Raw genomic sequence first — 26,962 nt, 5'->3', positions numbered from 1 at the left:
AAATGCCAGTAGAGCCTGTTAAACTGAACAGACACACACTTACAGTGAGTGAGCTGCGCTGCTGTTTGTTATACGGGCTGTATTTGGGTTTGCTGGGTTTTCCTGCCACTCGGTCCTTGTGCCTCCTGCTGGAGATGTGCTGCAACAACAACAACAAACACTGACAACAGAGCTGAGGACAGACGAGCCTGAGACTCCTCTGACTGTAGAGAGGTAGAGACAGAGTAAGACTTCCTGTCGAAACTGAAGAAAGAGAACATTTTACGAAGCGTTTAGCTCGCTCTCAAAACTAAATATAACATTCGCTTGCAGAAAAAAGGTATTTACACAGAAACATGAGCCTGAGGAGAAACAGCTCCTTCAAAATCTGACTCCTCTTTCTTACTTTTATTCTTTCTTCCTCTGTGGTTCCTACCATTATTATATCACATTGTTAAACTATGGCTGTTTAAAATCAAATTTTGAGTTTGTTAATATCTCCACTGTATAGTGCCCTCAGAAAGACTAGTGTCCGTACAGTGGCATGTAGACTACTTTCTGCTGACACAGAGAGCAGCAGAAAGTCACTGCTGCTTTGTTTTCATGTTATGTCACTTGTTTGCTGACTAACGCAGTAAACAGCCATCCCTTTAGCTACACAAGCCACACAATTTGAATTAAAAATTAACTTTGTAAGAGTTTCTGTTTACAGTACGGCTTGATTGATGCTGTTATGTGTCCATGCTGTTTGTACCTGTTTGAGTTGGATCTCAGAGTTGACGTGGACGTCACAGATCTGGCAGTGGAAGGTTTTGTTCTGCAGGCCGGAGCCCTTCAGTGCGGAGCTGTTGCCGTTCTTCAGCTTGGCTCCGGCTCGAGGGTAGGCCTTGATCGGCCCGGCGCCACTCCGAGCCTCCAGCATCGTCTTGTGCTTTGAACCTTCCGGACAAAGACACACAGAAACCAAACTTCTATTAGGCGAGAGACGTAACGACAATCATAACCCCTGTATACTTTCAGTTATCGCTGCTCATCAGTTTTAAAGAAAAAATTCCCTTGCATAACTTGACACGGCGTCCTAGAACGTCAAAACTACCGCACCCTTTAACATCGTATGTGGACATGGAAGTCCATGACCAAATGTCGATATGTGATGAACGATATCGACGTGAGAATGAGTTGCAAGTGCTAAATGCTCCACTATGTTCATGGTCGTTTGGTGCTGCAGTACAGTGGGTTTTTTATTGCTGGAAATTCAGGAGAATATGGTGAAAAAGGTTTCCATGTTTGGCTGAGGAAGTAGTATCTATAAGAAGAAATTAGACATTGCAAATCAATCATAACATACAGCATGTGATTTAAACGTCGCTCAACCGTCCTCTGAAGACATGATAAATGGCGGCAGATGAAAACATGTCATTCCCTACATCATCTCCTCACCTGCGTTATGAGCCTCCAGCTGAGACAGAGAGTTAACGGCGACTTTACACAGAGAGCAGTACAGCAGCTTCTTCGCCTTCTCCTCCTCCGACTCCATTGAGAGAGACGCATCCTGGGAGGAGGCCTGGGAGGAGGCCTGGGAAGGTGGAGGAGGAGCAGGAGGTGAAGAGGAGGTGACAGGAGCTGGAGGGGGAGGCGGAGAGGCTTTTGAGGAATGGGGAGAGGAGGAGGAAGAGGAAAAGAGGCCTGGGGCGGGGAGAGCGGTGGGAGGACTGGAGGGAGGAGGCTCGCTGCCTGGTCTGCTGGAGGAGGGGGAGGCAGAGGAGTGAGGGGAGGAGGAGGGGAGGAGGAAAGGTCTGAGAGGAAAGGAGTCGGCGAGGCTCGATAAGAGATCTGGAGGGCAGAGGGGGAAGAAGAGGAGGAAGAACATGATATAAAAAACAAACTCCGAAATAAAAACATGACTCAGATCAGTGGTATTAAAATCAACCTGTGTGCTGATTGTTGCTGCTGTCAGCTGAGACAGGAGGAGCGGGGCAAACAGGACTGGTGCTGCTCCCATTGGTCTCTCCAGCGATTGACAGTTTTGCCTTGGTCTTGTTCTCCTGAGACTTGAGCTTCTTGGCGTGACGACTGCCTCTGTAGTGAGCTTCTGCCTGAGACTGAAGCAAAAGACAAACGGAGAGACTGTTTCATTTTTATATCTGGGCTTGTGTCTGTTGTCTCCTGAACTCCTGATATCACTTCCTGTCTGGTCTTCCTGACTGTGTGTTAAGCTGAGAAACATGACCTCTGCTTTGGGGTTGCACAAGGGACCTGCCTTGGTCCACTGTTATTCTCACTGTACATGCTGCCACGTGGTGACATCATTAGAGAACACAATGTTTGTTTGCAGATGACCTGCAACTGTACATCTCTGCTGAACCAAACGATGCTGCAACCATAAACTCTTTTACTACCTGTCTTTTGTCAATAAAATAATAAATAAATGGATGAGAAATAATGTCCTGGAGTTGAATGAAGACAAAGCTGAAATCCTGCTTGTTGCCCTAAAACAAAAAGAGAAGTGATGTTTAATAATCTGGGGAATTTAACTCCCTGGATTAAATCTGAGGTTACAAGTCAAGGTGTGATCCTTGGTTCAGATAGAAACTTCCAGTCCCACATTGACAAGGTGACAAAAACACCACTTTTCCACCTCTGAAACAGAAACAGAGCTAAGGTACGACCATTTCTTAATGGAAAATATTCGGAGACATTGGTTCATGCCTTTATTTCAAGCCGATTCGACTACTGTAACACATTTTTTATTGGCCTCCCAAAAAACACCACTGAAAGACTTCAGCTCATTCAAAACTCTGCAGCTCAACTACAAGAGGAGAGAGCACATAAGGCCAGTCTGAGCTACTCTGACTTCCTGTTACATTTCGAATTGATTTTAAGCTCCTCCTCCTGGTATACAAAGCCCTACATGGGCTGGGATGACGCTCCCTTGCTAAGTCCCTTGTTAACCTTAAAAGTTGCCGGCAGTCGGCCCAGTTAATGAAGTTATTTCTTCATCCTTTCATTTTATAGTTACAGTTTACTAATAAAACTCTCCACAGTATGAACAGTGGTTACATGAGCCTCAAAACCAGACACAACTCAGCCCTGAGCAGAGTGACCGTCCTCTACTGACCAATCAGACTGCAGTGTTCACAGCTCCACCTTTTAGTACCAGATCTGTGTGCTAGGTACCCCAACATGGGGATGGGACAGAATGGTTCCATTGGTACCATCCACAACTTTTCACAGTGGAAACGGAAAAAAGCGTACTGAGCTGAACTGTGTGTGTCATGTCATGTCATATACAGCATCATCGACTCCAGATTTAACTTCTCTTGTTTCAGATTTTTCTCATCAGTCCTGTTCGGTGATGAGACAGACCTGAGCTCAGCTGCACAATCTCCACTTCAGCAATACAGTACGCAGTTTCAGATAACATTACATAACACATCAAATTTATTTTTTACTTGCCCAACTGGATAACTGCATGAGGCGTTCCACTTGCCTGAACATAGAGTTAAATGCCCCGGGCAAGCAATAATGTGGAGCCCTGGCGCTGCTTGTATTACTTGTCATTTTGCTTTTTTTTTTTTTTTGTTAAAAATGAACCTGTTAGTTATCAAATAATACGTAACCAAAACTGACGTCACTGGTTGGGATGTACTGTGAATAGACTTTAAATGTGGAGCCTGATTTGTGTATGAACAGTTTGGATAAACTGTAAAACAAAAGATTCATACTATGTGTCACCACAGAGTGTAATGCGCCCAGAGTGACAGGGAAACAAAGCTACAGGTTAACAGTGTCCTCATGTGACTGTCTGGATGCTGCATGACTCAGCTTTTATTCAGTTTATTAGAGTGAGTTAATGCTGCCCCTTTACTCCTCTCCTTGTCTCCTCTCCTCTCCTCAACAGTGATTCCTGTTTTTCATGTTCACTCATGAATAATTTCAACAGCTCATAAATTAGTCATGTCTGACTCGCGTGTCACAAACGATGCAGCTCGTTGCCTCTCAGCAGTCATTATGTGAATGAGCTGAATGTCATTCATACGGCATGAAATAAAAGGGCAGGGGGTTACACCTGATTATACACACCTGCTGTTCTGTAGAGACGCCTGACAGGGTAATGACAGGACAAAGAGCCTCACAAGAATCAGTCTGAGCTGCATTAAGCATTACATGAAAATATTTTCCTTGATAGTTCTCTGCTGACAAACATTTTAGTCATGCCTTCAGGAAAGCTCCTTAAAGGAACAGTCCAACATCAACTTCAGCCAGAAATGAGTCCTAAAACCTGAAAATGAGTTAGCATCTTTTCACTCCCGGTGCCCTCACATCAAGTTTTTGAGACCTGATTAGATGCCGAAAATAAAATTTGTGATTAACATAAGCAAAGCACCCCAGACGTCCCTCTCTCCAGCAACACTTTCCAGCTCCTCCTGGGGGACCCCAAGGCGTTCCCAGACCAGATCAGATATGTAATCCCTCCAGCGTGTTCTAGGTCTACCCCAGGGCCTCCTACCAGTGGGACATGCCCGGAGCACCTCTAACAGGAGGCGCCCAAGAGGCATCCTGATCAGATGCCCAAACCACCTCAACTGACCTCTTTTGACATGAAGGAGCAGTAGCTCTACTCCGAGCTTCCTGCAAATGTCCGAGCTCCTTACCCGATCTCTAAGGCTGAGCCCAGCCACCCCAGGGAGGAAACTCATTTCGGTCCTCTGCCAGGGTTGTCCCTTGTCACCGATCCTGTTTCTGATATTCATGGACAGGATCTGGAGGCACAGCAGGAGGGAGGAAGGGATCCAGTTTGGCAAGCTCAGAATTGTGTCTCTGCTTTTTGCAGATGCTGTGGTTCTGTTGGCTTCATTACACCATGACCTCCAGCATGCACTGGGGCAGTTTGCAGCTGAGTGTGAAGCGGTCAGGATGAGAGTCAGTACCTCCAAATCTGAGGCCATGGTTCTCTGCCGGAAACCGGTGGATTGCCTCCTCTGGATTTGGAGAGAGTTACTGCCCCAAGCAAGGGAGTTCAAGTATCTTGGGGTCTTGTCCATGAGTGAGGGTAGAATGGAGCGTGAGATGGATCAGCGGCTTGGTGGAGCTTCTGCAGTGATGCAGATGCTGTACCAGACTGTCATAGTGAAGAGGGAGCTGAGTGAGAGGGCAAAGCTTTTGATTTACTGGTCTACCTACATCCCAACCCTCACCCATGGTCATGAGCTCTAGGCAGTGATTGAAAGAATGAGATCACGGATACAAGCGACCTCATAGTAGTGGTGATATTAAATCATGCAACTGTAGTGTAGTTCATTTCTATCTTAATGTTGCCTTTTTACATCTGCCGACTGCATTTAGGCTTCAAAAATCATAAAAGGTGTGTTCATTTGTGAAGATTATCTTGCTGAACAAAACGCGTAAGTATCATAAAGGACTGTTTGCCACATAGCTTATTTTCTGCAATAACCCAAAATCCAATGGAGAAATCCCAGTGGCTTTTTGACGAGGGAACCAGGGCGGCTCTAACTTCCGTGTTGTCCTACAGAAAAACATCATCCCTGGAGCACTCTATCTCTCTGCATCTAGAGCCATCACCTCCTATCTATTATCAGATAAAATGTAGTCTAACTGTCTTGGCTGAATAATAATGTTGACCATTATTTTGTGTTATATCATTAAAAAAGCACGTCACTGAATACCAAATTCCAGATTTGACTGAACAGGACTGTTGGAATATCAATGTTATTTATTTAAAGTTTTGACCATCAAAAACTTCCTGCACATTCAAAACATATCCCACATATCTGAGTTCTCTGAGAAGTTGAGAATAAAGTCATAACATTCTGAGAACTCGTCCATCATCTGTGTTCTCTGCAAAGTCACAAACAAAGTCATATTATTTTGAGTATAGTCCTGCCCTATAGTCTGTGGTGTATTATGTTATTGCTCTGCACTCTGGTGTCCCAACAGAACGCCACCTGGGACTCTCTCCGGATGAGACAAAGTTAGCAAAGCGGCCGTGTGTTGGTCTTCATCAGAAGTGGAAAAACAAACAAAGAGCGAGGAGAGCTGACTGTACAGACCACTGACCTATAGACAAGGCATCTTTTTTGCCAAAAAAGAGTGAGGGGGATGCAGCAGTAGTCTCTTGCCCTTGCCTGTCCCTTGGCCGAGTCCTCTGAACACCCTTCTAGGGGGTAAGTACTGTCCCTGTTAAGATAAGCTGATTTAGAGGTATGCGTGTTTGCCTAGCTTAAAAAAACTGGTGGAGGGAGAAAAACTGTTAGCCCAGCTCCAGCAAAAACGAAAAAAGTGAGAGAAAGTGTAAATTTTGGTCAGCTTTGGAGTCATTGGAAGGTGTATTTTATCAGGTTTGATGGAGCTACACTAGCACTTTCCCCCTACGTCCAGTCTTTGTGCTAAGCTAGGCTAAATACGTCCTGGACTGACTATGTCTCTGGACATACAGGAATGAAACTGATATCTTCTCACCTGACACTGAAGAGGACAAGGATTTACAAGACATGTCAGACTGTTCCTTTAAATGTGCTGCAGACATTTTGAGTGCAGCAGGACCAGAGTGCAGATGGATCACATGACAGGAAACTGATCATAGAAGCATAAATCAAACTGTCTCGACGAGCGTGAAGAATCAGATCTACGACACGCACAGAAACATAGAAACTTACGTCAGAGTTGAACCTCAACTGGCAGACGTTACAAGAGATGACCTGCTTCTTCTTGGGCACCAAGGTGACGCCAAAAGTGTGGTTGATGACGGCCTTCTGCACCGGGTCCATCTGCAGGAGCCGCACACAGAGGTCAGAGGTCAGCAGCCTGCTCAGGACTGGCGGAACAGTGATGACAAGGTGATGCTGACAGAGTGACAGGTCTCTTTATCACAGTCAGTCTGTACCGCCTGCAGCTATGACACCCTGTCACAGCTACTGTTCCTCACACACACACACACACACACACACACACGTCATACCGTGTTGAAGTTTGGGAAAAGTCCAACTGGTGACGTCGTCTCGACAGAAAATGGCAGGAATGGTTTCATCATCACCGAGGGACCAGTGGCACCTATCAGTCCTGGCAACGCCCCGCCCACTGCACCACACCCACTTCCTGTAATCAGAGAGATGGACACAGCATCTTAAGTCTCTTAAATTGCATTCATGTTTCCCTCACTTGCGACTTTTCTTTGAGTCTTAGTCCTTCCTACCAGGGATGCACGGAGAGACGCAAGTAAACCATGCATCATTTTGTCTGAGGCGTCACAGGAAGCGTCGTCCATTTTTGATGACAGGAACAACTGATCGCAGCTGGATCAGCTGTCAGTAGGCTTTATAAACAGATGTAGAGACTTTTAATATAGTTTGCGTCACTTTGTGCACTGTGCTCATTCTAATAAAGGGGGGATGACATGCAGCAGGGAGCCCTGAGTTGCCACTGCGGCAAGGATATAGCCTTTGTACATGGGGCGCCTACTCTACAAGATGAGCCAGTGGGTGCCCCACTTTTAATGATTTGAATGCTCTTTAGTTTCTGCGGCACTGCTGAATGCAGTTGGTGTTCTGTTAAAGTCAAACAATGAAGGTGATTTCACTTCAAAATAGCTTAACGCTCAGACAACTGTTAGGTAAGACCTGTTAATTTCTCCAGGTGTTCTTACAGAGAGAGTCAAACGCCGTATGACCTCACAGATGTGTACTTTCTGGACGAAACAGTAACATTTTTGCCCAGGGTGAAACTACGGTGGCCAACAAGGTCAAATGCATCACAACGGCCCCAAACATTGAACAACAGAAACACGCCGCAAATACAGAATTGATGTTCATGTGATGGTGAGTTCTGCAACAGTCCAGCTGCAGAATTATTTGTGCAGGCAGCGCCAAATAAATAATTAAATAAACATTCATTCATTCATTTTCTGTCACCACTTAATCTGTTGGGGGTCATGGGGGGGCGGAGCCTATCTCAGCTGACATTGGGTGAGAGGCAGGGTACACCCTGGACAGGTCACCAGACTATCACAGGGCTGACACATAGAGACAGACAACCATTCACACTCACATTCACACCTACGGACAATTTAGAGTCACCAATTAACCTGCATGTCTTTGGACTGTGGGAGGAAGCTGGAGCACCTGGAGGAAACCCACGCTGACGCAGGGAGAACATGCAAACACCACACAGAGTGGCTCCCACACCCCGGGGTTGGAACCAGGAGCCCTTTTGCTGTGAGGAGGCAATGCTATATCACATGTGAGGTTGTGCTGTTGTACTGAATATCAACACGATTATTTTCGGCCTGGGCCCTGGTGCCCACGACAGAATCCCAGCCGTGCTGATGTTAAGCACAACAGCACTCCCTCCTCTTTGATATTTCTTATTTCAGATAAACCGTTGGACCAGTAGCCATTCGTGTTAAAGTAAGCAGGTCAGTGAATGTATCTTGAGCTGGTCCGTTGGCTGAGTGACACCGACACCTCTTGGCAAAACGTCAGGAGAACTAATGAAAGAAATCCATCTCACTGTGATATTTATGTCATTTCAACCTGGAGACCTGAGCAGCTGACTCGCTTTACAGTAAATATATGAAGAACATATGGAGCTGCAGTAGCTGAGGGCAGGGAGGTAATGTTACAGAGATAAATAGAGGGTGAATGAGCTGCTCACATAATGAGTCCATGTGTCCAGTCGCCACAGGGCCAGTAAGAGTTGCTCTGTACATCTCAACTCTCCTTCATCTCCATTTAAAGAGGCAGTGTGTAGATAAATACATTCACTACAACATGACCGAATCAAGGGCCGTACACATCACACCGTACACCACTGTTACAAAACAAAACGGCTGTGAAGAAAAATAAGTGCTGATGCTTCTGAAGGAGGTGTTACATATACTGTACACAGTATACACAAATACAAATGTTATGAGGCGTAAGTGTGTTTCTTCTATCTGTGTACGTTTACAGTCACAGCTTGTAGGAGCCCTGCAGTGAATTCTTTCATAACGATAGTGTGGGTGGAAACACTGAGAGCGACTGAATCAGCTCTGACAGAGGAGGAGGAGGAGGAGGAGGAGGAGGAGAAGTTTTGGTTTTATTGATTCCGTCCATCTGTCCATCTTCACTTAGGTAAACCCATTCAATCCCATTTTCAATATTATAAACCACTTTAACCAATTCTAAAAGCTTTATAATTAAATTTAACCCTATTAAGTCCTTCAACCCATTCTTAATGCACAACTGCCTCATTATTTATTCCAACTCATTGCACTAAAATTTGTTCTAGCCCATTCATTCTATAAATGCCTTATAACCCATCCTAACCAACTCTAGATACCTCATTATCTATCCCAGGGGTCGGCAACCTTTACTATAAAAAGAGTCATTTTTGCAAGCACAAATTCTTCCCAGACACTTTGAGCTATATGCCGTTACATGCAGATGCTGAGGTTAACACAACAAGCAGATTGGCGCGCAAGTCAGTGACACTATGGCCCCATTTCCACCAAACACTTTCGGTATAGTACCTTTTCAAACCAAAGTAACCCTTCAGACATGGTACCTAGACCCTAGGTCCATTTAGTGTTTCCACTGCAAACAGTACTCTTAAATGTGGGCGGGGTTGTTGTCACTCACTGCTCCGTCCAGCACTGTATTTCCTAATTACTGGTGACACAGATGCAAGTCTGCGCCTTGTTTATCGTCCACAGAATGAGGCTGCATGCTGACATTTTCAGAACAAAAAAGAACAGGCTGCAGTGAGAGTCCCTCTCTCCATGGGATATATTAAAAATAGTGGGTTTGTGCATTTAGTCCTTCTCAGCCAGCTGATGGGAACGAGTAGGGCTGCAACGATTAGTCGACTAATCAATGACTAATCGACTATTAAAATAATCGGTTACTATTTTAGTAGTCAACTAATTGGTTTGAGTCATTATTCATAGAAAAGTACTATAAAAGTACCCCAAAATACTCTTATTGCAGCTTCTTACGTTCAAATATTGGCAGCTTTACACACTCTCCCATGACGGGGAACTAAAACCCTTTGGCGTGAGTACAAAACAAGACATTAGATGACATAATTTTGGGGTTTGGGAGAGACAGACTGACATTTTTAAACATTTTAACACATTTTTTGATAAAATGATTAGTCAACTAATCGAAGAAATAATCGACAGATTAGTTGACAATGAAAATAATCATTAGTTGCAGCCCTATCTCAGAGTGAATATTAGAATATATAGTTCACATAATTGGGTCAAAATTAATGCTTGAAGATCCACTCATTACTTAAAGTCTTTGTCATCAAAAAGAGACGATAAAATCTATAGTAATGGTCAAAGTTGTTGCAGTAAAATTTAAGGTGTGTTGATAAGTCTGTGGATATTCTCATTTATCCAGGTCAATTCCATTTTGGCAACAATTAAATCGTAGGCAACTGGACTTTGATTTTGTCTAGAAGACGTTTCGCCTCTTATCCAAGCGGCTTCATCAGTTCTCAACGCATCGGTCTGACTAGTCCTCACTAGTCTGACAAACAGTGGAGTAAGACTCAGGTTTTTAACCTCTGTGGAGGTGTACACCAACCACCCTCATAAGACAATACTTCGTTAGTGGAGTTTCACTGGACCATTGTTTGGGTCAGGTGAGTCACACTAGTGAACGACAGTCGTTAGGAGTGAGTGGGGCCACTGGTGAGCAACAGTCGTTAGGCATAATGTGTGGTTACCAGTGAACGACTGTCGTTGTGTTTCTTTGAGCCACTTGAGGTTAGTTTCAGGCAGTCTTTGTTGTTCAATCTCTTAGGTACAGCAGCAAGGGCCGCATTGTAAATGGGGGATAGATGGTGTCTCAGGCCACCTCCCCTATTTAGAGACGGCTTCTCTATTTTAACGTAGATGGATTCTTTCACCCCTCTTTTGAACCATCTGTCCTCTCCTGACTCATACATTGGTGAAACCAAACAACCATTAAACAAGCACATGGCTCAACACAGAAGGGCAAACTCCTCAGGTCCAGTTTCTGCTGTTTATTTACATCTAAAGGAGAAGGCTCACTCCTTTGAGGACAGCAATGTGAAAATCTTGGACAGAGAGGACAGATGACTAGACTAGTGAGGACTAGTCAGACCGATGCGTTGAGAACTGATGAAACCGCTTGGACAAGAGGCGAAACGTCTTCTAGACAAAATCAAAGTCCAGTTGCCTACGATTTAATTGTTGCCAAAAAGGTGTGTTGATGGATTCACGTCATCATCTCATGCATTAAGTAACATTACAAGTTAACGTTCCACCTTAAAAGTTGCCGGCAGTCGGCCCAGTTTACTAATAAAACTCTCCACAGTATGAACAGTGGTTACATGAGCCTCAAAACCAGACACAACTCAGCCCTGAGCAGAGTGACCGTCCTCTATTGACCAATCAGACTGCAGTGTTCACAGCTCCACCTTTTAGTACCAGATCTGTGTGCTAGGTACCCCAACAGAGGGGGGACCAATCATGGGGACGGTACGGAACGGTTCCATTGGTACCATCTACAACTTTTAGCAGTGGAAACAAAAAAAGAGCGTACCAAACTGAACCAAACTGTACCATACCTGCAGGTTCCAGTCAGCTACACAGCAAGAGAGAAAGAGTTGAGTAGAAGACAAGGACAGCGTGTCGGCATTGCTCCACCATTGTCGGGTATGTGTGTGGAAACACATGCAACATGCTAACGTGCATATGACCGCATCACCCAATGTGCTGTCACAAGGACAAGGAAAAAACAGCCCGGACCCCAACTCCTTATCTCCACTGCTTTCAAGCAGCCTATATGGAAGGATACCATAGCTTGTTAAATGCCCCTGTGTTTACCTTCCAATGTGACTTGCAGGTTGATCAAATTCATCCGCGTCTGCTCAGTTTCACCCTCATTTGGCTGGTGGCAGTTATCAATTTCCATATGACCCTCCCATTTTAAATGCCTTTCAACAAATTCTATCCCACCCTGAATGCATTGTAATCCACTAAAACTCATGTTAAATCCATCCTAATGCTTGCAGATGATGACTGACAGTTTTAAATGTTGATCTGAATAAAGTGGATCGACAGGTTTGGTTTTAGAGTGTAGATCAGGCCAGGCCAGGTCAGCTGTGTGTGTTATTTCCGACTGACATTAAGATGGCTGTGGATTAGCAGTGTACCATGTTACTGCTGCCTGAGTTTATCCTCATATAGCAGAGCAGTGAGTCATTGTGTGTATTTATCACTACAGCTCATTATTGAGTTCGGGACAGCATGACACAACACAGTGCTGTAATCAAACACATGTAGCCAGACACACAGGAGCTCAGATCACTGTCTGGATCAACTGTTGTGAGCTGGGATATTATTTATGATGATGTAAATGCGGATTAGTGTCTATTTAAGGGTGGTTTAATGTGTCAGCTCAGTGGACCTGCCAAAACAAAAGCTTCACCTTCAGCATTACGGTCACAATGAAGATGTAATGCAGGTAAACTTAATTTGAACTCCTGCAGACTGTCACTAATAAACTAGGTATGTGCAACCACTGTGGAATTAAAAGTATTCACCAACCTACTGACAGATTTTATTAGCAATATTTAGTGTTTAATAGTAGTTTCCAAAGTCAGTTTGATTGGCAACTTGAATCAAGTTGTTTATCAGAACGTAAACCGACTAATGAAGCTCCATCAAACGCTTAGTCAGGAATACTTTTCATGCTTAGGCTGTAAGTTTCTTTCTCACCCTGCCATTCACTCCTTGCACGTTTTCTCACTCTCCATCTCTAGGTGTCATTGTCTGGGTACAGTAGGTCAATCAAGTCATCAGCTGATTCACAATCAACCAATAGCACAGCGACACACCTTCTCTATCAGCTTATCATTTCACTGCTACTCAATTTAAATATGGTTCTTTCTTGCTGCCATCGTGTGCACCCTCCACCTCCCCATCACCACCTAGTCTTTACAGATTCATCAGCCTCATATGCTTCAGCAGCCTCAGAGTCATCAGCCACCACCTGTGGATTTATCCTGCAGCCACTCAGATGTCCCTTGATCACAAAATATCTCCTTCTGGTGACGAAGCACCAAAGACATCTGTTAAATCTTAATCAGCACAAGTCATCTGTTAATCTGTACACTCATATTCTGTATTAAATATTATCTTTAGGCCTACTTCATCATCATCTTGTGTGTATGTCCTTCATGTTAAGCATTGCATTGTGGAACACAGAAACCTCTGCAACCTCCTGAAAGACAAACCACCTCGAGAACCTTTTCAGTGGGACACCATACCTCATGTACAAAAGGCTGTGTCTGGGTTCAGTTTCAACCCACAGCCCTTTGCTGCATGTCATTCCCCCTCTCTCTGATAGCTGTCCTATCAAATAAAACCAAAAAAGAAAAACAAAAAAAGAACCATTTCACCTTAAAGAACAAACAAACCACTTAATCTTCTTCAAATATTATCAGAACTTCCTATAGGACACCTGGGCCACATCCACACTAATACATTTTCATTTTAAAAGTGTATTTTAAAACGACAACGATTTAATTCGATCTCCGACGTTCTCCGTACACACAAGCATTTTAGCACCATCCATACCTACATGCCTGAAAATGGACATCACATAACCATTCATTCATTCACAGTGCTCATGCCCTTACCGATGTAAACAGGAAGCAGATTGTCTACTTTGCGATTTGTTGCTTAGTTACTAAAAATACTTAGAAGATGGCGGAAAGTCAGACCAGACGAAGAGGTGGAACTGTTACTGAAAGTAACATGAACATAAAGTGATCAAGGTGACTGAAAAGAGATTGGGAGTCTCTGCAAAGCAAATATGGCGACATGTCAGAGCGGTACAGGGAGCATTAATGTAATCTCTGCCATTTACGAGATTTTCCATAATTTATGGCACAACGCTTCCCTGCCACTGATGAAATATCCCTGTGTTTTCACTATTATAACATTGTTACACATCTTGTGAAATAGAAAAACACTGCTGTGTCCAAAAATAAACGAAGGTGAAGATCCGTTGTTGTTGGGGCGTCGGTAGCGTAGTGGATAGTGCCGGCACCCCATGTATAGAGGCGATGCCTTGCTGCAGCGGTCGCAGGTCCGACTCCGGCTTGCAACCCTTTGCTGCATGTCATCCCCCACTCTCTCTTTCTCACCCCATTTCACTCTGTCCTGTTCATTAAAGGCAAAAAGCCCAAAAAATAATCTTTTAAAAAGAAAAACAAAAGATCCATTGTTATTAACAGAAATGTAGCAGCTCGTAAACTTTACGAAAATGTGGGTGCTGATGGAAAAAGTTTTCAGTTGTGCCAGCTGTGGAGATGTAGATGGACTCGGTCCACAATTCCTGAATTCTGAATCCAATTTGGACGAAGAAGCAAACGAGTTCGGCAGAACGAAACAGGGTCTCCCTGACGGTGACAGCGACACACAGACAAGACAATCACAGAGGAGACGGAGACAACAGTAATGACATGGAACGACCACTGACCATGGCATATATTCATTATTATTATTATTTTTTATGATTATTATTATTATAATTATCAATATATTCAAACTGACATAAGAAATGAGAAAAAAAGTAAATGTGAAATTGATCTTGTTCTTGAGAATGTCTGTCTCTGACAAAAATGCATTTTTCTCAGCTTTTTGTCCGAATTTTTTTTTTTTATTTTATGAAAATGCACAAATTCAAGAATTGATAAAAAAGGAATGGAATGAGATAGAATGAAATGTTGGGTTTTTCTGTGCATAAAACAGAGGGTCTCTTCTACACTTCCGTGTAAATACTGATTACATATTCTTGGAACAAATTATTCTGTCGGTCTTGAAAGGTTAGTGAATATGATCAAAAATGCTGGCAGTGACTGGCAACTTGAAAATAATACTCTGGCGGGGAAAGTGTTAGACATCTTTGGATGAAGCCAGTGATGGCAAAGGGACAAGTGTACCCACACAGGACGGATGAAATCACAGAAGGTATGTAGACATGGTTATGATAATTTGGATTGACATGTTGTGATTAATAAGACCCTATCAGGAAGTGAACATGGGCGTCTGCGTCATTATTTGCAAAAGTCTCCATTTCCGTCCGTACAGATTGAAACTCCACCACTGAGTTTTCAAACTACAGCTGGGTCAGCAGCATTTTTAAAGGTCTCCACTCTAGGGTTTCCAAAATGTCAGTGTAGTGTGGATGCTCGAAACTTAGCAATAGTTATGCATTTTAAAATGTGTTAGTGTGGATGTAGCCCTTGAATCTGCTCACGGATTACTTAAAATTCCTCAAATACCTTCAGAATTTTAAAATGGACCCTTAGAATTCGCTCAAGGACGACTTAATCCACCTCAAGGACTCCTTGAACATCCTGAAGGACTACAGGAGCCTCTCAGGGACTCCGTTAGCCTTTACATACCCTGTCATGCAACTATGTGACCTTTTGTTTCCAGTGCCAATGCCTCAGTGTCCATCAACACCACACTCAAATATTTAATCTGCATACTTGTATTTTTATCTGCACTTAATTTTGTCGTTTTTACAACGTGAATGTGTGACATACTGAAAATAGCGTGATATTAAGTGTGTAGTTGGACACAGTTTCCTGTATGATCAGTACGAATTGGAGATATGTTTCGGTATGTGCGGGCATGATGGATGATGTGGTGACAGGGTCGTCTTAATTCTGTCCTCTGGGATCTGGTTACACACACACACACACACACACACACACACACACACACACACACACACACACACACACAGTGACCCTTCTGTCTTACAGTAAGTTGCTGATCTAACAAACTGCTATAAATACTGCTACACATCTGCTGCTGCATTCACATGGAGACGGTCTGTAAACCAGCACTGAAAACCGTCCAACACTAAGTACTGAGCCAGACAGTTTTATTTCAGGGGGTTGGTGATTGGTCAGAAGTTCTGTGAAACGCGGCACTGCATGTAAACAAACTAACACTCTCAGTTTAGAGCTTCTGCACATGTTTCTTTGCACAACACTTTTCCATCTGCAGCCTGCAAATCTGGAGAGTGAAATAAGTAAGTGCAGTGCTGAGAGGTTTCAAACTGGAGCTGATACTGGAACTAAAATTGACCAGTTTAGACGAGTATGGTAAAACTGACCAGTCTGGCACTGGAACTGGAGCTGGCCAGTACTAGCTAAAAGTCATATTACATGCAAGGAATATGTCTTGGTGCTTTGGTGCATAATGGTCACAATAAACATAGTAGGAGAAAAGAAAAACAAGCACTGCAAAAGCCAGTCTTTATATTTTGTCCGTAGTGTGATGTTTAGTCACCATCAGCATATTACTCTCATTCAATAAAGAGGAACTGAAGGTTGAAACAAGCTTTCAAACCTGGGGAGATAGTGGAATTAATACTTCTGTACTGATTAATGCCAATACTTCAACATACAACACTGTAGCCTGATGTGCATGTCCCTGGAAATGTAACCACACGTTGCTGTGACGCAAATGAAACAAACCAGCTTTATTTACTTTAACTTCACAGATGAGAAACAATAAATTGTGAAGACAATAAAGCCCCCCAAAATGGCATTTAACTCCGACATTTGATTTATCCTGGCCTCTTATGAGAGGAGAAAAACTCCGCTAGTGGCTAGGCTAATTTATACAATGTAAAATGCCATAGGCTTGTGCTAATAACATTAGCATGTTGTATTTGTGGGGACAATGTCTCAAGCATAACACAAATGCTTTGTCTGTGAATGCTGTGAGTTATAGTGCAGCCAGTGTCTGTCTTTGTGTTTGAACTTGTTGCTATTAAGTCATGTTTGATGTGCGTTTTGAATCAATCAAATTTTATAGCACTTCACAGAAACCCCACCACCAACTAGGGTTTTGGAGGTGACTCAGACATACCAACGATGTAGGCCATAGCGTAGGTTCTGTGTAGAGGCAACTGCCTTTAACCTGGGCACCAATGCAACACATTTTTCAACTCCTGTCTTCAGCTGTCCACGAACAATTCCTCTTTTGTAGAGCAGTTTAAATACACTGACATAGGCTGTCAAATACCAATACTTTGTCATGCCCCTTGTGTGTAACATAGATGCTAAAGGCACACTTTTGCATCTTTATGAGACACGCCGAGTTGTGCAACTCCAATGTAAACCCAATCAAATGCAATACATTCTCACTCTGACCTTCTCAGATAAGCACATTTGGTCATGGACTTTCCACATCCAGATACGATGTTAAAGGTAGGCTACCCTGGGTACGTTGGCTGTTGACGTTCTGGGACGCCGTGTCAAGTTCTGCCAGTTACATGCTTCGTCTTCTTTCAAAATACACTTCTGTTTTCACAGGATATTTACCGTTAACATACAGTCGCTTTCAAAATAAATGCACTAAGTCAGTACAACAACGTAAATTTACGTGTTTTCCCCGTGTAACAACTAATGCATGTGGTTGGATTTAGGCGATAAAACCACATGGTTAGGTTTAGGAAAAAGGAGCAGGGTTTGGCTTTACAATCTAACAGGACGCGAACACCACTCTCCTGGGTGAAGGTCGGTGTTTGTTGGACCCATGCCCCACCCCTCCCACTTGCCCTACTTGGACTTTCGCCGCCTTAACTTGGTTCTAGTCCCGCTGCATTTCCCCCAATGCTGTAGAGTGCCAAACTGTGAATAGCTGCATATCATGCTGACGTTAAAAGATGGCTTTTTTCATCAGTGTCTGACACTGCACTGACTGCCCAAGCGCTGTATTTCAACAACTTTGACCTCGACTTCGGAGACCTGGCTCTCAAAGGGTGCAGTTCCCTATAAAGAGCAAGAAAGTCGGCGCAGGGGTGACAGGGAGGGGAGGTGGATGTGTCAAACATAACCGGACTTTCACCTACAAGACCACAGTTTGAGGCACTTGAGAAACCAAAAGTCAGCGTTGTTTTAACGTAACGTTATGCTCGTGTCACCTATGGGACGTATTAATGTCATATTACATTATGGAAAAAATGCACTTACTTTAAACCAGCAGGTTTTTTTTCTAAACCTAACCTAAGTTGTTTTGTTCCTTGAACCTAACTGTGACGGTTTCACAACATAAACCACCTGTTACGTGTTTCTGTGAGTCAAACTGAGATGTTAAAGGGTGCCCTGTGCTTCGCTCCGAGATGTTGATGGGTGTGACAGAGGATTGGCATTTGACGACCTGGGAATGATAATGGGTTGACTGACAGAGGAGGTTAACAGCTCTGCACACATGAACCTACCCTGGCTGCCGATGACCTCTGCTCAGGTTGAACGTGGGCAGAGCGATTCCACTAACCACAGCAAGTCCAATGAAATGAATTTATTTTGCTGCAGCTTTAAAATGTGACATGTTCAAAGTTCCTTTCCTGGTTCAGTGTCCGCTGACATCAGCAGCTGCTGAAATTTATAGTCTATAAATTTGTTGTAAACCCTCTCTAATCCGTAGTGTCCAGTTTCCTGCCGGTCAGTCCAGTTTAAGATTTACGATCGTGACTGCAGTTAGGGTCATCTCTGGCATGCACACTTCAAATACACACACATTTACACACACACACACACACACACACACACACACATATTCTCATATAATAAAGACGTACGGCAGAAAATCTCACACAGTGCCCCGCTGTACCATCAGCTGCAGACTGAAGCTCCTGTAACTGATCTGACCTGCAGAGCTCCGTGTCATCTGTTACCAACCACCCCCATAATTTAGCCAATGGCTGTGGGTACTAAGCAGCGTGGCTGATATTTAATCACTCCTGTAACCCCCCTCTCTGGTTTATGAATCCAAATGGGACAAACGTTTCAGTTATTTGTGGGAACTGGCACACAGAACAACTCGAATGTTTCCAAGAGGTTGAAAACTTATTCGCAGTAATCAAAGGTGTGGAGAGAAGAGCCCTGATGAGCCAATATGCATCACAGCAGTTAAAAGATCCCCTCCTGATACCTTTAGGACATTTAAAAATACTCTGCTTGGAATAATCATTGGTGTTGGTGGTAGTTTTCCTACAAAACAAACTTGAACTAATTGGTTGAAAATTCTTGAAATTGCATCTACCCCTTCCAGAATCCAGAAATTTCAGCTTTTACTTGTAGGAGCAATATCAAAACTTCAGGAACTTGCAGAATCTCCTCAAGGACCCCTGGAACATTTCCATTTTTTAGCCGTAATTCAAAAATGCAGGAATAATTCACCATAATCTCATTGTGTCTGTCTTCTGGTAAAAGACAAGGGGCATAAAATATAGGGTGCTTTCACACCTTCCCTGTTTGGTTCGGTTCAATCAAACTCAAGGTTGTTTGCCCCCTCGGCTGCGCACCAAAACAACTGGACAGAGACCTTCTTGAAAAGGTGGTCTCAGTCCGGTTACAAATGAACTCTGGTGCGGTTCGTTTGTGGTGAGAACATGTTCTGACCTGGATCTGAACCAACTGCAGTCACATGACACATTGTTTGGGTTAAACATGAGCATGTTACAGTCCTGGAGGATTATTAATGTGCACCTCCTCCTGTACTGCCTTAATATGCACATTCAGCACATCCAATGCATCAAAACATTGTTTTCTAGTTGGAGCCGCGCCTCGTTTTCAAACTGTATGGTTTGACTAAAATGAACAATGACAGCAATATAGTCCACAATGAGCAGCGCTAAAATCAACCTGCGTAGTTGTCCCTCCATTGTGACATTAGAAAGTGTCACATTTATCTTGCAAGTGTACTCTTCTTCAGCGTTGTCTGACCAATCAAGAGCAGCTTTCTCGTGCAGGCCCCAGTGCAACCCCACTGAGATGGGGAGGGTCCATAGAGAGTGTGGGCCCTCAGACAATGTGTTGGGTGAGGAATGGGCCCTGAATAGTGATTCCTACCTTATAAATATGCCTATGTTTAGAGAAGAAGTCTCATTAAAGTCATAGATGTCTGTCTCCTCTCTAATATAATGGAGCTAGATGGCACTCAGCTGTGGTGCTCAAAGCACCAAAACATTTGAAAAACTCAACACCTATGTCTCTTTCTAGAAATGATGACCCAGTTACTCAAGATAATCCACAGACCTTGTTGTGTGAAGTTTCATATAGGAATTATTTTCTTTCTACTACACCTGACAATCATATCTCCACGTGTGCATCCACACTAGTTCACATAGCACCACTGAACTAGCTAACATTACAGCTTTCATCCATGAGTAGATGCACGCTTCCTTTTGTGTGATGATAAGATTGGCAGTTGTAGTATGATACAAAGAATGTAGTTCCTACATGAAACTTGAGTAACCGGGTCATGATTTCTGGAAAGAGTTTTTTAAATGTATTTTTTGGCACTTTCAGCACAATAGCAGAGTGCCATCTCGTTCCATAATATTTGAGAGACGGCAGACATCTCTACCGCTGACAGACACTCGGCAACTCCCACCAAAACAATCTAGATAAACAGCACTACAGGTGAGAGGAAAAAAATGAATTTTTGATTTTTGGGGTGAACTGTCCCTTTAAATAATGTTAACACGCTTGCATTTCTTCCTCTGAAAATAAAAATGCTACACATTCAACAGCAGTGTACATGTACTATAGACTAAGCTACAAATTAATGTCTGCCATAATCAGCTGCATGTTGGTTTGAGTTAGGAATAAATTCAGGACAGGAAAGACAAAACAAGGAGCTCTTTTTTAGTGGAAGCATCTGATCAGAAGGGCTGCCCAAATAAATATAATGAAACACGTGTCTAAATAAAGTATAAAGAAGTGGTGAGACTGAGACACACACACACACACACACACACACACACACAGTGCCAGGTAGGAGTAATTAAAACAAAACTAGCACATAGCAACCAGCAGGCCAATAACAACTCATGTGTATGAGAGTGTATGAGAGACTGTGAAATAGCTTCACTCTAAATATGTTGATGCAGATTAAAGTGTCGCAGTCATACCAGTGGATTTCTGAATGACAGAGATACTTTGATATCAACAGCAGCAGGTATGAAGTCAGTTAAACATGGCTGTTTTGTTGGTGCACAGACTACAGCACGAACACATGCACTGGATTCACTTTAAATCCACGACAAGATTTTTGCACTGCTGATCAGAAGAGAGCCGAGTTGACAGAGATGACCTTTGAGGGAACAGAGAGCTGGAAAGTCTAAAATAGAGGAAGATATCATTGCTTATTAGCTGTGTTGCTCCATCCAGCTTTATTCAAACTGATCCACTAAAGAGGAATGGTTCACAGTTATGAAACAGAAGTCCATGCTATAAATATGTCTCTTAAATAAACTGTGTGAGCTTATTGTCCTTTTAGCGACCAAGTTAATGAGCTTGCTAACTGACAATTTACTGACATTTAGCGAACCCACTATCTCAAATCAATGTGATTTTACAGAATAGGACATGCTCCTGGACCAATAATTGCTTTATACTTCTTTAAAGCTAAGCTAGTTTTCCAAAATGAAGCTAGTACAATTAAACAAAATCCTCAATAACATCTAACAAAAACCTTATTAGCTAATGTTAGTGTGGGGTTAGCGAATTAGCCTGCTAACTGGGAAGGCTATGCTAACGAGGAAGCTTGCCAATAGGCTAGAATATTAGTGAGTTAGCTTGGTAGCTAGGAAGGCTATGCTAACGAGGAAGCTTGCCAAATATCAGCGATTAACCAAAGATACTGGATTAATACAAGATGGCCCACCTACAATATACCCCCATTGTATTAAATGGTGTAAATTTCCGGTCTCCTAAGTAGGCGTTGTCCCCCGTAGCCCAATCAAAGACGATGGAGAACCACCAATCAAAGACGAGTATCCCCAACCTCGCTTGGCTATCGTAGATTAGCTGGGCTAACCGTTAGCGGTATCTGTAATAAGCCAGTAACTCAATAAACGGTCAGTGAAAAAAATATTTTTTCCAGCGGATATCTTAGTTACAACATGATTGAGCTAGCAAAGCAGTTTTGTGTTGCTATGTGTGGTATTTATTCAGTTTTGGGAAATCACGATGTCTAGAAAGCATCAGTGGCTGCAGCTGACAGGGACAGCTAACAGCAGCAGCAAAGCTAACATCAGGACGTCATCTGTTAAAAGCCTCCCATTGTCGGATACGACATGAAACTACTCCAGTTAGCTCAATCATGTTGTAACTAAGACATCCGCTGGAAAAGTATTTTTAGTAATTCAGTATTTTTGGTGAAACTGCACTGATTTCAGCACCAGAGAGGAGATATCTAGTTGGCAGATCTCGCGAGAGTGTGTTGTTGAGACAAAAACAGGTCTTGAACAAAGTAAATTTTCTCCTTATTTGTCCATCTGAAATTTGTCATTTTGGCGTCAGAATGTTCTGAAGATATGTGGCTGATGAAACCTGATTAATTTGCATTTATGGACCTTTTCTCATGAAAATATTAAAATATTAAAATTCTATTATCAACTAAAAACTAAGAAGGATACAAAACAAACATAATTTAAAGAGTGATCATCAACATAGTATCATGATATTTTTGTGTGACAATATTCTATCGTCACAGTGCCAACTATCTTTTTCTTTTTAATTATATAAATTATTAATATTATAAATGCAAATTAAACTTTAGGTAGCCCACCAGAATCACATAATCAATTGCTCTTTCAGTCCACTAGATAGCTGACATTTTCTACTGCAAAAAAATGGCTGAAAACAGATGCTGACAAAGTTTTCCTTTGGGGACATAATTTACAGTTGCAAAAAGGCATTTAATCACAATATATTTTACCGCAATACGCATTACAGGTTTTGTTCAGCGACATAATCTTCACATATGAACACCTTTCATACCGCATTTGAAGTTTAAATGCGATCGCCAGAAGTAAAAAGCTAACGTTAGGCTTTAACGGACTACATGACTACTCCACGGTCACGTGACTCTTGACGTCACCGCCACTAAGCTTTCAACTGATTTCGGCTGCTTTATTTTAAAAACATTGTATAATGGGGAAATCGGACTGTTTAAGCTAAATAAGAAGCTGTGATGGCGGACTGCCAGCACTCTCGCCTGTTCGGGGGTGATGACGTTTAATGTCCCTGACAGGATTTGTAGTCGTATTGAGCAACTTGTTAGCAACCGCCTTTTTTACGACACATAAAAGCTTCAAAATTCACAAGTAGGGTATTTACTGATGTGTTTTATGTCGTAGAACAAAACCTGAAACTCGCTTAAGCTTTTGTTAACCACAGACCTTATTTGAGGCATTTTACCAAAATCCCATTCAAAAAATGTATTGACTTTTAGACAAGAGAACCAGAAGTGCTAAAAGCGCTAACGGAGTTCCGGGTTTACTGGCACACTCTATACTGTATTGTGATACATAAGTATAGTAATAATATTGTATCGTGAATCCTCTACTGACTTCTTTAAACACGACTTTGTCTTAATAGAACATTCATCACAAAAGCATCAAATACAACACATTATTCAGGAATTGCAAAAATATACCACTGAAAAAACAAATCAAAATAAAGTCATACGCAGATATAACAACGACAAAAACCAGTTAAGCTGAAAAACGGGGATTCAAACTCATATAAAGGATCAAAATAAAGCCTGGTCAAAGTAATTTACACCTTGGAAGATCACACTGATGTATTTACATGATTTATAATTACATAATATTCCAAGAGAGGTCCTTGTCACCTTCCATAGGGAAGCATCAAAACGATCATAGTCATAGAATATAGTATTTAAATTCTAAATATAATAACATTAAACATTTTTTAAAGATAGTATTCTCCAGAGTCACACGCCTTTGGGAAGCAGGAAAAAGGCTGAATATCAAAACACAGTATATTCTCTTCCACGTCTCGATAATGGATAAACTAATGTCAGAGTTTGGAGAATAGAGGTATGAATGATGTCCTGGATAAGAGTTGTGCGACAGAGTATTTTCTGTGGTATAAATGTCAGTCTATAATTATTACAGCTGTATTATATCATCATCCAGCTCAGCGGAGAAAAGAGAAACATCTGGTGCTGTTAATCAGACTGTAAACTGATGTGAACGGCTGCAGTTAAAGTGAAACCGACAGCAGCAGGCTGACAACAGGCAGCAGGAAGCCATAAAGAATGAGGATGAGGAAGAGGATGGCGATGGCGATGATGGCATTTATTCAAAGTAAAGATTCCTACCTGAACCAGACGAGTCTTTTTCTGTATCCTGATCCAGATTTGACTTTTTTCCTTTTGTCTGTAGTTCTGTTTGTGTCTATGCTATTCCACTGTGCTCTGTCGCTCACTGTACCCCGCTGCGATCTATTCTTGATCCATGCTACTCTGATCTCGTCTTTTTACGAACCAAAGAGCAAAAGCCAAACACACCCACCACTCAGTGTGCGAGGGAGATAGGGTATCAGGTGACTGGAGCAAGAGTGGCATGTGTCATCGCTATCTGAACCCCCAAACCATCAGCGTCAGGTGTGTGTGTGTGTGTGACTTCTTAATCCCCTGCTGCCATTTCCTCCACAGAGGAGAAACTCTATCCCTGGGGATGAGAGCGTCAGAGAGAAAGAAAAGAGGGATAAAGTGTGTATGTGAAAGAGAGATAGAGAAGGTTTCCAACCAAATGTAATTTCAACCAAATTCTCAGAAAATTTTTAAAAGACAATGTGAATTCATGAACTCCTCAATCCGCTGTGGGCATGCAAACACTGGGAGAATAACAAGTCGAAATATCCCAAGTATCAGGGTATGAATTTTTCATATCATATTAAATATTATACCGGTATTATCATGTAGAGATGATATGGCGGCACAAACATTTCCATTGCACCTACCTCACTGAACCCCACCAAAAATCACAGGTGTGAAACTTACCCTGGACCACAGTCTGGACCAAACAGCCAAACCTTGGCTCAATTAAAAAAGGTGGTCTCAGTCCAAATCAAATCGAAACATGGTGTGGTTTGTTTCTGGTGTGAAAACCTGTTTTTGGATTGCTCGGACTTCCGGACCAATTACAGGAAGTTTTGACAGACTACCATCAAGTGATGAGAGTAGTGTAGCTCCTCAGTGTGTAGTGTGTGTTGGGTTTTGCAACGGAGAGTGACAGTGGTTGCGCTCAGAGCAGAGGAAAAATTAGCAGTAATGGTGGCAAATCTACAGTGTAGGTTTCAGTTTGTCCGTCAAAAAAGCATCGTAACAAAATAATAATATAGAGAGAGGAGGAGAAGACTTGTTATATCAAGAGTCAGTTGGAAGAAACCTCACAAACACTTTTCAATTATTCTCTGAGAGGGTACGAGATGACGGGACAGCCCGTCAGCAAACCAATTACTGTCAAGCACAGGAAGACACAGCTCACACAGGTGATGACAACAGGACATAGGTTTGTCATGTATAATTCTTTAGTTTGCTCACATAATTGCAACATACAACCAGAACCAACCAGATCAAATGTCTGCAATTTAACAAATATGCAGATCTTGATTTGGACTTTCAGGTCTCTCATTTACCATTTATTTATCTATACAGAACTTTTCCACCTCTCCTGAGCATGAAACTTTTTAGTGTTTTTACTGAGGACTTGTTATTTGAAAGAGAAGAAAGAGAAGATGACCCCACACTACTTACAGATCATATTGGAGGATTAAAGATTAAATTACTCTGCTGCAGCCACTCCTTTGAGTGCGTGTGCTGCTGCAGTTGTTGGTTCACACACCGTCTCCTGTTACACAGAGCACGAGTATGTGTGTGTGTGTGTGTGTGTGTGTGTGTGTGTGAAAGACAGAGAGAGAGAGAGACAAAGCCAGCTGGTTCACAGTTAATATAACGCGCATTAAAATAAAGTGTGGCATTTAATGTTTCAGTTACTCACTGACACTGTCTGGCGGACCTGCAGTAAAGGCATCAGCGTGTTTCAACAGAAGTGCTTATCGAACAGCATCTGAAACCCCCTCCTCCCTCCATACCTCTCAGATGTCTAACAATATTTTTTACTTCACTAAAAAGGGAAAAATGCCCTTCAGTTGGTTTTTTAAAATATCTTTTTTTGTCCAGCAAACAGTCCAGGAAGCCAAATATTTATTTTACAATCATAGACGGCTCAAAAAAAACGGAAAATATTCACAACTGTGATGTCTTATTGTGTGAATCTTTGTGTTGCATGTCTTGTGTGACATTTATCTTTAAAACCACACACGGTCCCTTTTAAATAAATTGAATAAATTTGAAACATTTAAGAAGCTGGAACTCGAGAATTTTAGCATTTACTTTTAAAAAAGTGACTCAACACAAGCTGACCAGACACTCTGTTTGGGGTCACTTTAAGTAAACGTATCCTTGATTACACAAAAGGAGGGTTAAAACATCCTACTTTTAGGCTGTATTATTTGGCCGCACAGTCAAGATTTTTGAAATGAGGTGGAAAGTCAGTCAGAAGTACTACCTGTAAACCTTGCATTGTTCACTCAGTCCAAACTTGGTTTAAGATACACAAGATGTTTGGGCCGAGTTTTTTATCTCCAAAGACTCCCTTTTGGGAAAATAGGCTTATTCCTATCTTGTACCAGAATAAAAACTTTGATTCTCAGCCTAAAAGGGGGTATCACTCGCTTGGAACATTGTTATACGGATGGAATATTTATGTCTTTTCAACAATTAAAGGAAAACTATCAACTACCTGACAAAGATTTTTCTAAATACTTACAATTAAGAAATTTTCTAAGAAACCTTCAAAAACAGTGGAAACTACCCAAGATGTCACCCATTGAGTTTCGTTTTCATGATGGTCAACCAATGGTTAGAACATTCTAAGGTTTATGAAGTCCTGTTACCTTGTATCTCAATTTCTGAACCAGAAAGATCTAGACTTAGGTGGGAAGGGGATTTAGATACAGAGATTGATCCTGCACTGTGGAGAAAGGGTTAAGTAAACAGTACACAAAGGTGCTATAGAAGGTACATTTTTTCAAAACT

The 26,962-nt window shown here is 42.3% G+C and overlaps 1 protein-coding gene across 3 annotated transcripts in view; it reads right to left on the bottom strand.

Annotated features, from left to right (window-relative positions):
• Positions 1 to 26,962, bottom strand: part of znf385b (zinc finger protein 385B) — an 84,731-nt gene that overhangs the window by 8,739 nt on the left and 49,030 nt on the right. For all 3 annotated transcript variants that reach the window (XM_049593710.1, XM_049593712.1, XM_049593711.1), the window contains exons 5-10: positions 6,959 to 7,095; positions 6,657 to 6,767; positions 1,910 to 2,081; positions 1,420 to 1,812; positions 734 to 918; positions 44 to 139 (exon numbers count right to left, since the gene is read on the bottom strand). In XM_049593710.1, coding sequence (XP_049449667.1) covers positions 44 to 139; positions 734 to 918; positions 1,420 to 1,812; positions 1,910 to 2,081; positions 6,657 to 6,767; positions 6,959 to 7,095 — 1,094 coding nt within the window. The remainder of the gene's footprint in view (positions 1 to 43; positions 140 to 733; positions 919 to 1,419; positions 1,813 to 1,909; positions 2,082 to 6,656; positions 6,768 to 6,958; positions 7,096 to 26,962) is intronic.

This window comes from Epinephelus fuscoguttatus, linkage group LG13 (assembly GCF_011397635.1).
Source record: "Epinephelus fuscoguttatus linkage group LG13, E.fuscoguttatus.final_Chr_v1".
In the NCBI taxonomy this organism is placed as follows: domain Eukaryota; kingdom Metazoa; phylum Chordata; class Actinopteri; order Perciformes; family Serranidae; genus Epinephelus; species Epinephelus fuscoguttatus.
The sequence above is the reverse complement of the archived record's forward strand: the minus strand, read 5'-3'. Positions and strand labels throughout refer to the sequence as shown.